This window comes from Nelumbo lutea, chromosome 8 (genome assembly GCF_056320005.1).
Source record: "Nelumbo lutea isolate HS-2025 chromosome 8, American lotus-T2T, whole genome shotgun sequence".
Lineage (NCBI taxonomy): Eukaryota > Viridiplantae > Streptophyta > Magnoliopsida > Proteales > Nelumbonaceae > Nelumbo > Nelumbo lutea.
This window is the reverse complement of record NC_142691.1, coordinates 40,467,479-40,479,013: the sequence shown is the minus strand read 5'-3', so window position 1 is coordinate 40,479,013 and position 11,535 is coordinate 40,467,479. Positions and strand designations below refer to the sequence as shown.

General features: G+C 41.2%; 1 protein-coding gene and 1 non-coding gene across 2 annotated transcripts; one reads left to right on the top strand and one right to left on the bottom strand.

Annotated features, from left to right (window-relative positions):
* Window positions 1-4,414: 4,414 nt before the first annotated feature.
* Window positions 4,415-4,521, bottom strand: LOC148843887 (small nucleolar RNA R71). Its single transcript, XR_016103948.1, has one exon. It is a non-coding gene; the product is annotated as a small nucleolar RNA R71 (small nucleolar RNA).
* A 617-nt stretch (window positions 4,522-5,138) lies between these two features.
* On the top strand, window positions 5,139-7,680 carry LOC148843886 (uncharacterized). The gene is made up of 5 exons (XM_088959464.1): window positions 5,139-5,351; window positions 5,968-6,600; window positions 6,728-6,790; window positions 6,896-6,994; window positions 7,153-7,680. Exons 1-5 carry the CDS (start codon window positions 5,139-5,141, stop codon window positions 7,678-7,680), a joined length of 1,536 nt encoding a protein of 511 aa, XP_088815590.1.
* Window positions 7,681-11,535: the final 3,855 nt, after the last annotated feature.

Sequence of the window (11,535 nt, the reverse complement as noted above, 5' to 3'; positions counted from 1 at the left end):
CCCTGGGTGTTACAAGGTGGCTTGGACTAGGGACCACTTAGGGTAAGTTTTGGGCGCATAGAGCCCATAAGATTGGTTTTGGGGGTGCACTGTCCATAATAGTGTATTCGGCCAGGCCTTATAATAAAGGCTGGGCTAAACCCATGTGGCTGATGTGTAGATCAATGTTTGGGTCCCATGCCATACAAGGAAGCCCAACTGGGCAGCAGTTTGGAAGGCTAAGTGAGTAAATGACCTTAAATGGGCCTTAAGCCCATTTTGAACAGGGCTGATTTGATCAGTCAATTAAAAGGGGGCAAAATCTGAGATAGATCAGCTGATAGGATTGGGCCTAGACCCTATCCACTTAGAGAGTTCAAAATCTAAATAAGATTTAGATCTGGAAGCCTCCTAATAAGATTAGGTGATGGCTCATCTGATCTGCAGATAAGATAAGAGTTATCCCTTATCACTTAAAGGGACTTCTAATCCAAATATGATTTGGATCAGCAATTCCTAATGGGATTAAGAGTAGATCCCTTTAAGATTATGAACGGAGAAAGGGGCGGAAACTATTATTGATTGATGTTCAATTCTCTTCAGAGCTGAAATAACAAGAAGGGAAAATTCTACACCCTGCGAATACTCTCTTGCCGCCTCCTTCCTGCAGCCGCCACCTCCAGTAGTTCGATCTCCAACTCTCTACAGGAGTAATCATGATTTGATCTTGACACCAATCTTTTGGGGAAAAGATTGATTGGAGCTGTATTCACAAGCCATCCTGTTGATTCTTACGAAGAGTCAAGTTCTTTTGGAATAACATTGCTAATTCTGCTCCATCCTACACTGCGCCATCTTCAGTGGGAGCAGATTTTGGATCATTTCTTGGGCGTGAACACCTCCATTGGGAGATACTATTTCTCTATATCAGGTACATCCTCCCTCTTACTCCTTTTGGTTCAGATCTAGTTTGGTTAATGGTTCAAGATTGATCCTTGAAAAATATGTTTTTCTAAAATAGGGAATTTGATTCCCTGCAAAGATGGAAGAAATTTTTGAAATTCGCCCAGTCTATTCCGCAAGATTTGGGCATCCATGTGATTGATATTCTATCCCTTCAGAAGAACCTGGTTTGTGGGATGAACACTGCTGGTTTTTCTCCATCATCGTTGTGTCATCTTCAGTGGGAGTAGTTCTTGCTAATTTCTGTTAGACAGTTTTGTATGCCCTTAGCTTCAATCAAGATGATGTACTTTATGAATTTATTGTAAATGAATAAAAGTACATATTTGATTCATGTTCCCTTGGTATGTTTCTGTGTAATACCCTTAAACTGGACACTTAATGAGACTCGTGTTAGTTTAGAATGTTCATAGCCAGTGGGTCGGTCTGGGGAGACCTATCCTAACAAGGCTGACACTGTGGTGCCACCAAGTCGGTTGGGGTGGCCTGTCTCAGCTACCAGGGTGAGATCCTAGGCACATATAGTGTAGGATTAATTGAATCTTTGAACTGGACCAGATTTTCAGTATTGCCCTGGACCTTGGAGATTGATCGAGAAAACTGGAAAGTTACACCTGACCCCTAGACTTGATTATGATACTGAACTAGGTGTTGGATTGGGTTGTCTTTGATGTACCAATCAGTGAGATCCTTAGCGGGGGTCAAAACCTGGGTATGTTGGGACAGTTTGAGAATTCATTTGAGTGGGTGATCATAGTGACAGGATCAGCCCCTTTGTCAGACAAAGGTAATGATCAGGGATGCACTCTCACAATGGAAACCAAGGCTACCAACAACCGATTTCAATCTTTAGATTTGTTTTGCAAAATATATTTTATATGAGATATAAAAGTATATATATTATGGTTTTGAAATGTTTGCAAATAGGTTTTAATTCACGGGATCCATACAAGAGAGAGTGCAACACTGTTCCTTGCAGCCGAGGGAGAGGTCTTCTCTTGTCAGGCAGTGCATGATCATTATTGGCTGAGAGGTTAAGTGTAAGACCATTGAGGATAATATCTGATGGGCTAATCTTACATCTGCATACAGTCCCTGGGTGTTACAAGGTGGCTTGGCCCAGGGACCACTTAGGGTAAGTGTTGGGCCCATAGAGCCCATCTGATGGGTTTCAGGGGGTGCACTGTCCATAACAGTGTATTCGGCCAGGCCTTGTAACAAAGGCTGGGCTGAACCCATGTGGTTGATGTGTAGATCAATGTTTGGGTCCCACGCCATACAAGGAAGCCCAACTGGATAGCAGTTTGGAAGGCTAAATGAATACATAACCTTAAATGGGCCTTAAGCCCATTTTGAACTGGGCTAATTTGATTGGTCACTTAAGGGGCGAATTCTGAGATGGATCAGCTGATAGGATTGGGCCCAGACCCTTTCCACTTAGAGAGTCTAAGATCTAAATGAGATTTAGATCTGGAAACCTCCTAATTAGATTAGGAGATGGCTAATCTAATCTGCAGATAAAATAAGGGTTATCCCTTATCACTTAAAGGGACTTCTAATCCAGATATGATTTGAATTAGCAACTCCTAATGGGATTAGGAGCTGATCCCTTTAAGTCTATAAAAGGAAGAGGGGGCGGCAGCCTTTAGACATGCAATGCAATCCAGAGATCCTTGTCTTCAGAGCTGAGATTACTAGAAGAGAGAATTCGGCACCCTGCAAATACTCTCTTGCTGCCTCCTTCCTGCAGCCGCCGCCTACAACAGTTCGATCTCCAGCTCTTGGGAGAAATCAAGATTTGATCTTGATACCAATCTTTTGGAGAGAAGATTGGTGGGAGTTGTATTCACAAGCCATCCAGTTGATTCTTGCGAAGGGTCAAGTTCTTTTGGAAGAACACTGTTGATTCTGCTCCACCCTGCACTATGCCATCCTCAGTGGGAGTAGATTTTGGATCCTTCATTGGGCGTGAACACCTCCATTGGGAGATACTACTTCTCTGTATCAGGTATTATCCCTCCCTACTGCTTTTGGTTCAGATCTGTTTCAGTTTATGGTTCAAGAATGATCCTTGAAAATATGATTTTCTAAATAGGGAATTCGATTCCCAGTTGAAGGGAGAGAAAAATTTTTGAAATTGGGCCCAGACCCTATCCACTTAGAGAGTCCAAGATCTAAATGAAATTTAGATATGGAAACCTCCTAATTAGATTAGGAGATGGCTGATCTAATTTGCAGATAAGATAAGGGTTATCCCTTATCACTTAAAGGGACTTCTAATCCAAATATGATTTGGGTTAGCAACTCCTAATGGGATTAGGAGCTGATCCCTTTAAGTCTATAAAAGGAAGAGGGGGCGGCAGCCTTTAGACATGCAATGCAATCCAGAGATCCTTGTCTTCAGAGCTGAAATCACAAGAAGAGAGAATTCTGCACCCTGCGAATACTCTCTTGCCGCCTCCTTCCTGCAGCTACCATCTCTAGTAGTGCGATCTCCTACTCTCTACAGGTGTAATCAAGATTTGATCTTGACACCAATCTTTTGGGGAAAAGATTGATTGGAGCTGTATTCACAAGCCATCCTATTGATTCTTGCAAAGAGTCAAGTTCTTTTGGAAGAACATTGTTGATTCTGCTCCATCCTACACTGCGCCATCTTTAGTGGGAGCAGATTTTGGATCCTTTCTTGGGCGTGAACACCTCCATTGGGAGATATTGTTTCTCTGTATCAGGTACATCCTCCCTCTTACTCCTTTTGGTTCAAATCTGGTTTGGTTAATGGTTCAAGATTGATCATTGAAAAATGTTTTTCTAAAATAGGGAATTTGATTCCCTACAAAGATGGGAGAAATTTTTGAAATTTGCCTAGTCCATTCCACAAGATTTGGGCGTCCATGTGATGGATATCCTATCCCTTCAGAAGAACCTAGTTTGTGGGATGAACACTGCTGGTTTTTCTCCATCATCATTGTGCCATCTTCAGTGGGAGTAGTTCTTGGTAATTTCTTTGGGCGTGAACACCAACGTTGGGACATACTGCTTCTCCAGATCAGGTATATCCCTTCCCTTCTCTTTTGGTTCAAAGTTGGTTCGGTTTTGATTCAAAATAAATCCTGGATAATTCAGGGAATGCGATTCCCAGTTGGAAGAATGGAAAGAAATTTTTGAAATTTGCCCACCCATTCTGCAACCCTTTTGGCATCCATATGATGGATCTTACCATTCTTTCACTGCCAACAACTTTGAGATCAAATCAGCCATCATTCAAATGATACAAAATATGGTTCAATTTTGTGGCATGGCTCATGAAGACCCGAACACTCACATCGCCAACTTATTGGAAATTTGTGATACTTTCAAGCACAATGAACCAACTTCTTGGCTAAATTCTTTGCTAGTTGGATCTATAGCAGCATGGGATGAAATGGCTAGTCGATTCCTCTCCAAGTACTTTCCTCCATCCAAGATAGAAAAGATGATGAATGATATCACCACTTTCTTTCAGTAGGATGGAGAGTAATTGTATGAGTCATGGGAGTGTTACAGGGAGTTGTTGAGGAAGGTCCCTCATCATGGACTTCCCGTACGGCTAAAAGTTCAAACTTTCTATAATGGGCTAACCGAAGCCAACAAGACTATCATGGATGTTGCAGCTGGGGGATCCATCAATAACAAGACCCCTGAAGTTGCCCATGCACTCATAGAGGAGATGACTGCAAATAACTACCAATGACATTCCGAGAGAGCACAAGTTAGGAGACAGTCCAGACTTCACAATGTGGACACCTATACAGCCCTATGCACTCAGTAAGAAGCTAGATGAGATGCAATTAGCAACTGTGCATGTTCAGGCCGTGACGTGTGAATGGTGTGAGGGAGGTCATATCAGCATTGAATGTCAAGTTGGAAATCAGTTTGTGTAGTCCCCTAAGCAGGTAGACTTTGTTGGCAACTTTCCAAGCCAGCAAAGAAATTAGTACCCTCGTGCCTTTAACCCTGGATGGTGGGACCACCCGAACTAGTCTTGGCCAAATCAAAATATGGTGTAGCCCTTCCCCCAAACTTCCAATCAACCAGAAAAGAAAACAAACCTAGAGGAGCTGATGACCAAGTTCACATCTAGTGCTGAAACAAGATTTCAGAACCAAGAAGCATCAATCAAGAACTTGGAGAATCAAGTTGGGTAGTTGGCACAAATGATTTCAGCAAGAGTATCGGGCACTCTACCTAGCAATACTGAAGTGAATCCAAGAGATCAAGTGCAGGCTATCACTTTGAGAAGTGGAAAGGAGCTGCAAGAAGTAGAGAAGAAAGCAAGGGATGAAGACAAGGTAGATGTAACCCTTGAACCCGAAAAGGAGGAGGAAGAGCAATCTGAACCAAAGAAGGAGAAAAACCAACAACCGCAAGTACAATTTTCGAGAATAGGTTGAAGCAACACAAATTGGTAAGGAAATTTGGTAAGTTTCTTGAAGTGTTTAAGAGTTTACATATTAATATTCCTTTTGCTGTTGCTTTAGCCCAGATGCCACACTATGCAAAGTTCTTGAAAGAGATATTGGCAAACAAAAGGAAATTGAGAGATGTAGCTACTATTGCACTCAATGTAGAATGCTCAGCAATCCTCCTAAACAAGCTGCCCCAAAAATTGAAAGATCCAGGGAGTTTCACTATCCCTTGCACTATAGGCAATTTGAAAATTGATAAGGCATTGTGTGATTTAGGAGCTAGCATAAACTTGATGCCATATTCAGTTTTCAAGAAATTGGCTAGAGTTGCATTGCAATTAGTTGATAGATCCATCAAACACCCTAGGGGGATCATAGAAGATGTACTTGTTAAAGTTTATAAATTCATCTTTCAAGTTGATTTCATTGTGTTAGACATGCAAGAGGATGTTGATGTTCCTCTTATCCTAGGGACACCTTTCCTAGCTATGGGGAAGGCAATGATTGATGTCCAACAAGGGCAACTCAGCCTTAGGAGGTTGATGTTATTGATTATGTGGTTGATGATTGCTTTTAGGTTAGCAGGTTGGCCCATCCCCTTGAGCTATTCATACAAGATGGAGAAGCTACAAGGGGAGAAAGTGAAGAGGTTCAGAGGATGGCAGCATACCTGAATGCCAATCCACAGTTTCAAGGGAAAGGATTCCTCAAGATGGAGAGCTTGGATAGATCACCAATGCCAACAAACAAGCCTTCACCCCAAGAGCCACCCACCCTTGAGGTGAAGCAACTCCCACCGCATTTGGAGTATGCTTTCTTAGAGGCACCGTCAGCCTTACCGGTGATCATATCAGCAGCCTTGACCCCTCTGCAAAAAGAAAAACTGTTGCGGGTGTTACGGGAACACAAGATAGCTTTGGCTTGGAAGGTAGCCAACATCAAGGGCATCAGCCAATCTATATGCACGCACAAAATTCTAATGAAAGATGAAAGCAAGCCCTCAGTTCAGCCTCAAAGACACCTGAACCCGAATATGAAAGATGTGGTGAAGGCTGAAGTCATCAAGCAACTAGATGCCGGGATAATTTATCCTATCTCTGACTGCTCATGGGCGAACCCCGTGCAAGTAGTGCTGAAGAAGGGTGGCATGACCGTGATACCGAATGCAAGGACTGAACTCATACTGACTAGTACCATCACCGGGTGGCGAGTATGTATCGACTACAGAAAATTGAATGAAGCCACACACAAGGATCATTTCCCTCTCCCTTTCATTGACTAAATTCTATAGAGGTTGGCCGGGCATGAGTCTTATTGTTTCTTTGATCGGTATTCAGGTTATAATCAGATTCCAATCTCACCGGAAGATCAGGAAAAGACCACCTTCACTTGCCCCTATGGTACCTTTGCCTATAGGATGATGCCATTCGGGTTATGCAATGCTCCAACAACTTTTCAGAGGTGTATGATGGTAATATTTTCTGATATGGTGGAAAAGTTTATAGAGGTCTTCATGGATGATTTCTCAGTCTTTGGCTCTTGGGAGAAGTGCCATTTCATGGTGCAAGAAGGTATCGTGCTTGGGCATAAGATTTCATAGAAAGGTATTGAGGTTGACAGAGCCAAGGTGGAGATAATTGAGAAGTTTATACCACCAACATCAGTCTGATCTGTGAGAAGCTTCTTAGGACATGTCGGGTTCTATAGAAGATTCATCAAGAATTTCTCCAAGATTGCTAAGCTATTGTCCACTTTGCTTCAGAAAGATGTGCCTTTTGAGTTCACAAACGAATGCCTACAAGCATTCAACATCCTAAAGGACAAGCTGATCAATGCCCCAACCATCATAGCACCGGATTGGACACTTCCTTTTGAGCTGATGTGTGATGTGAGTGATTCAACAGTAGGAGTTGTTCTAGGGCAAGGAATGAACAAACACTTTCAGTCAATCTATTATGCTAGCAGAACCTTGAATGGAGCTCAACAGAAATACACCACAATCGAAAAGGAACTACTAGCAGTAATCTTTGCCTTTGATAAGTTTTGTTCATATCTGATTTTGTGCAAAGTCATTGTGTATACAGATCACTTGGCATTAAGACACCTACTTGCAAAGAAGGATGCAAAACTGAGGCTGATTAGGTGGATCCTAATGCTGCAAGAATTTGATGTTGAGATCCGTAACAAGAAAGGTATCGAGAACCTAGCTGTTGATCACCTTTTCCGATTGGAGAATGTAGATGTAGAAGGGGAAGACATTCAGCACCATCTGAGAGGAGTTTCTGGATGAGTAGCTCTACTCCATTCAGGTAGATGCATCATCTTGGTATGCTGATTTTGCAAATTATCTAGTCGGACATGTTATCCCACCTCATTTTTCATATCAGCAGAGGAAGAAATTCTTCTCTAATGTGAAACACTATTTGTGGGAGGTCCCCTTTTTGTACAAATTATGTGCAGATCAGCTCATAAGGAGGTGTATCCCCAAGGAGGAAATGGAGTCAGTGCTCCGGTACTGCCATGATAGAGAAGCGGGAGGCCACTTCAGAGCCAACTGCACTACAACCAAGGTTCTACAATCAGGTTTCTATTGGCCAACTTTGTTCAAGGATGCTCACAAGTATGTGTCCACATGTGACCAATAACAAAGAACAGGTAATATCTCCCGACAGAATGAAATGCCCCTCACTAATATTTTAATTTGTGAAATTTTTTATGTATGGGGTATAGACTTCATGGGACCCTTCTCGAATTCTTTTGATAATAAGTACATCCTAGTTGTTGTTGATTATGTGTCCAAATGGGTGGAAGCCATGGTTTTACCTACAAATGACTCTAGGAGGGTAGTACACTTCCGTAAAAAGCTATTCACTCGATTCGGCACACCTCGAGTGACGGGTTTGTCGAAGCCCTCAAAATTATTACTAGTCCTACAATAAAATATTTGCAGTAAAAGTGGTTCTAGGTCGAATCCCACAGGGAGCAAATAAGTAATTTCTTAGCCGAATGGATAAAGTAATTGTGTGGGAAAATTAAATAACTAAAATTAAAAGAATAACAAACTAAGCAAACAAGAGAAAATCAGTCTTACCGAATTCTGGTTCAAGGGTTCGGGTTGAATCGATTGGCCATCGATCCTAGGTACAATTCAGCATTCTTGCAATTCAAGCATTTAACCTTAGATTTATTAGGATAGCCATAATAAACCTTGTATTTTCCTAATTCAGTTGACCAAACCCAGCATTCGATCAACACTTATCACCACTCAACTGGGTACGATAGCGTTCCATGTTAAACAATGATAGCATTAAGATTTGTGAAAACAGTTAAACCAAAATAACAATAATTGAGATAGCTGCAATTACTGAATTTTGTTCCATCGATTCTTTTAGGTTGAACCATGTTAAAACATTGGTCAAAGGCTGTCACGAACAATTGACTCAAAAAGATAACAACCTAATTGCTACTTGTACCATTATTCGTGACAATTACGGATCACCGAAATCATGGATAGCAGTAGGAAAATCAACATTAATTCAGTTTGTCAGACTAATTAACATTAACATCCAATAAAAATGTGAACAAGAACCAATGAATACTTGAATTAAAAAGAAAGAAAATAAAGTAACTACAGAACCTCACAATGACACAATCGAACCTCCCCACTTGAACCAGAAAAAGAAGCTTAGCTACTCATGATCTGCGCAATCTCCATGCTCTTCTTCTCCATAGCCGAACTGCCTTCTTGCTTCTTGGTCTTCTTGATGATCTCTTGGATCTTGGAATGAGTGATTTCTAGAGATGGTTCACCCCCCTCTTTATATAGCCAAAGGAGAGGGCTGTTTTCCAAATCCTTCTAGGAGATCATCTTATCCTTAGGGAGTTTTGATCTTATCTTGAACTAATCCTATCCTATCTCTTATCTAATGCTCTAATCTCAATCTTTTTATCTCTCTAGGATTACATTCAAGACTTTAGATCTGATAAAACTCTCTCCTTGTAGATTACATTCGAAATTCGGACTCTTAACTCTTGAATTCGAGTTGGGCTGCTTCAAGGTACTTCTGCGAGTTGGGCTTAAGTTGTGAAATGGGCCTGGCTGCGAACTTGCTCCAACTTTGGGCTCGTTTTCATACTCGATGCGGGCCGAATCTGTCAAAACCCAAAACATAAAAGTTGTGGGACTTCCTTTCATCTTTCTAATGCTTCTTGAAATGTCCAATTCGGTGTCCGGAATTGAGAGTTAGGCCCAGATTACTGACTGTCGCCGAAACTATGCAAAATCACCCGATTTGTCCTATTTTCTTCCAATTGCCTTCTTTATTGCCCTAGATCGAAAGACAAGAGTAATGAGTTCATTTAAGTGATAAATAAATATAAAAGAGTGAATATTAGAGGATAAAAATAGGGTTCTTTTTGGTCTCATCAAATCCCCCCACACTTAAACTTTGCCCGTCCTCGAGCAAGGCAAAAACTCAAGTAACACAAGAGAGAGTAACTATTGATTTTCAATTTTTCTTTTTCTCTACATGAGGCCTGGTTCATTTCATGCTTTATTTCATGCTTTAGTTCACCATTCCTCATGGTCCCAAGTTAAATCGATAGTCAAGGAGACAAGCCTCCAGTGCTGAAATTCCTTGGACTGCATGGGTGATCATTGCTTTTAACAAACCAATTCAGCCAGATGCAATTACTTTCCTTTGAATCAAAGCAAGGTGTGCTTATTGCCATAAGCTTGCTATGTATCACATCTTCACCACTTAGTGTTAATTCCTAGGATCTGAAGGTGAGAATGGGGTTGAGGTTCTAGGGTGAGTGCATTTTATGCTCCATCTCACCCTTGCCTTCTTTTCAAGATGTGAGTGCATTTTATGCTCCATCTCACACTTGCTTTCATTTCTAAATGTGAGTGCATTTTATGCTCCATCTCACACTTGTTTTTTGTTTCTAGATGTGAGTGCATTTTATGCTCCATCTCACATTAGTCACGATTTTAGTTTCAAACTTCCTTTCTCTTTTTTTTTTTTCACAAGAATCACAGGGTTTCACCGCCTAATCCATGAATCATTGATCGTGGTCTCTATATGCCTAACACAGCAAGTTCTAGAATAATCAACCCATGTTTGACAGGTAATTATGTGAAAATCAATCAAACCCTTATGCATCTTGCCTATTGATCGATTAAAATCATGAGGTACCATATGCAGCCAAGAAAGATTCAGTTAGTCATACTTGCATCCTATCTTATCCATTCAGCCTAAGCACATGATTCCTAATAAGTTGAAATCATTCAAGGATAAGTTCCCAGGGAGCAGAAATTTCAAGAAGATAAGGTATCCCAAATTTCCATCAGATTTCCGTAATCCCCCCACACTTAAGTTATACATTGTCCCCAATGTATGTGATTATGCATAAAGTAGAAGGATTTGGGGGTACTTCCCTGTTTGTCTTGTTGGGTTCCTGCTAAACACAAAAATCAAAACCAAACAAAATAACAAAATTAACTAAACACAATGGGTTGCCTCCCACAAGCGTAATTGTTTAACGTCGTTATGCTCGACGTCCTCCTTTGCTACTTTAGCTCTCGTGGTTTCAGCTTTCAGTGTGCTCCCCTTCCATCCATCATGGGCGGGTTCAAATCTGGAATAGGGGCCTTCGTATCCAATTGTGCACTCGATTCTAGCTCCTCATTCATATCTTTTTCAAAAAATTCCTGCATAGTTGGATCAATAGTATCAACCGAATGGTCTTCATTTGGGTACTTCATAGCTTCAAAAATATTAAATTTAATAGTCTCTCCGTCACATTCGACGAAGAGGGTACCCTCATCCACATCTATTTTGGTCTTGGCCGTTTTCATAAATGGTCTGCCTAATAGAAGTGGGGCTGAACTTTCGATCATGTCCTCCTGCATCTTCAGAATGTAAAAATCAGCTCGGAAAATTAAATCGTTAACCTGCACCATTACATTCTCAACAATCCCTTCTGGGAAGGCATTAGAACGATCAGCTAATTGGATAACAGCTTTAGTTTCCCTTAAAGGACCTAATCTCAAAGCATAGTAAATCGAGTATGGCATGACGTTGATAGATGCACCTAAGTCTAGCTTGGCATACTCGATTTGCTTATTGCCAATCGCACAAGG

Coding starts and splice junctions, on each gene's coding strand:
- LOC148843886 (XM_088959464.1), top strand. CDS start 5,139: ATGATTTCAGCAAGAGTATCGGGCACTCTACCTAGCAATACTGAAGTG. Junction 6,791..6,895: donor CACCTTCACTTGCCCCTATG/GTACCTTTGCCT, acceptor AAAAGTTTATAG/AGGTCTTCATGGATGATTTC. Junction 6,995..7,152: donor GCATAAGATTTCATAGAAAG/GTATTGAGGTTG, acceptor ACTTTGCTTCAG/AAAGATGTGCCTTTTGAGTT.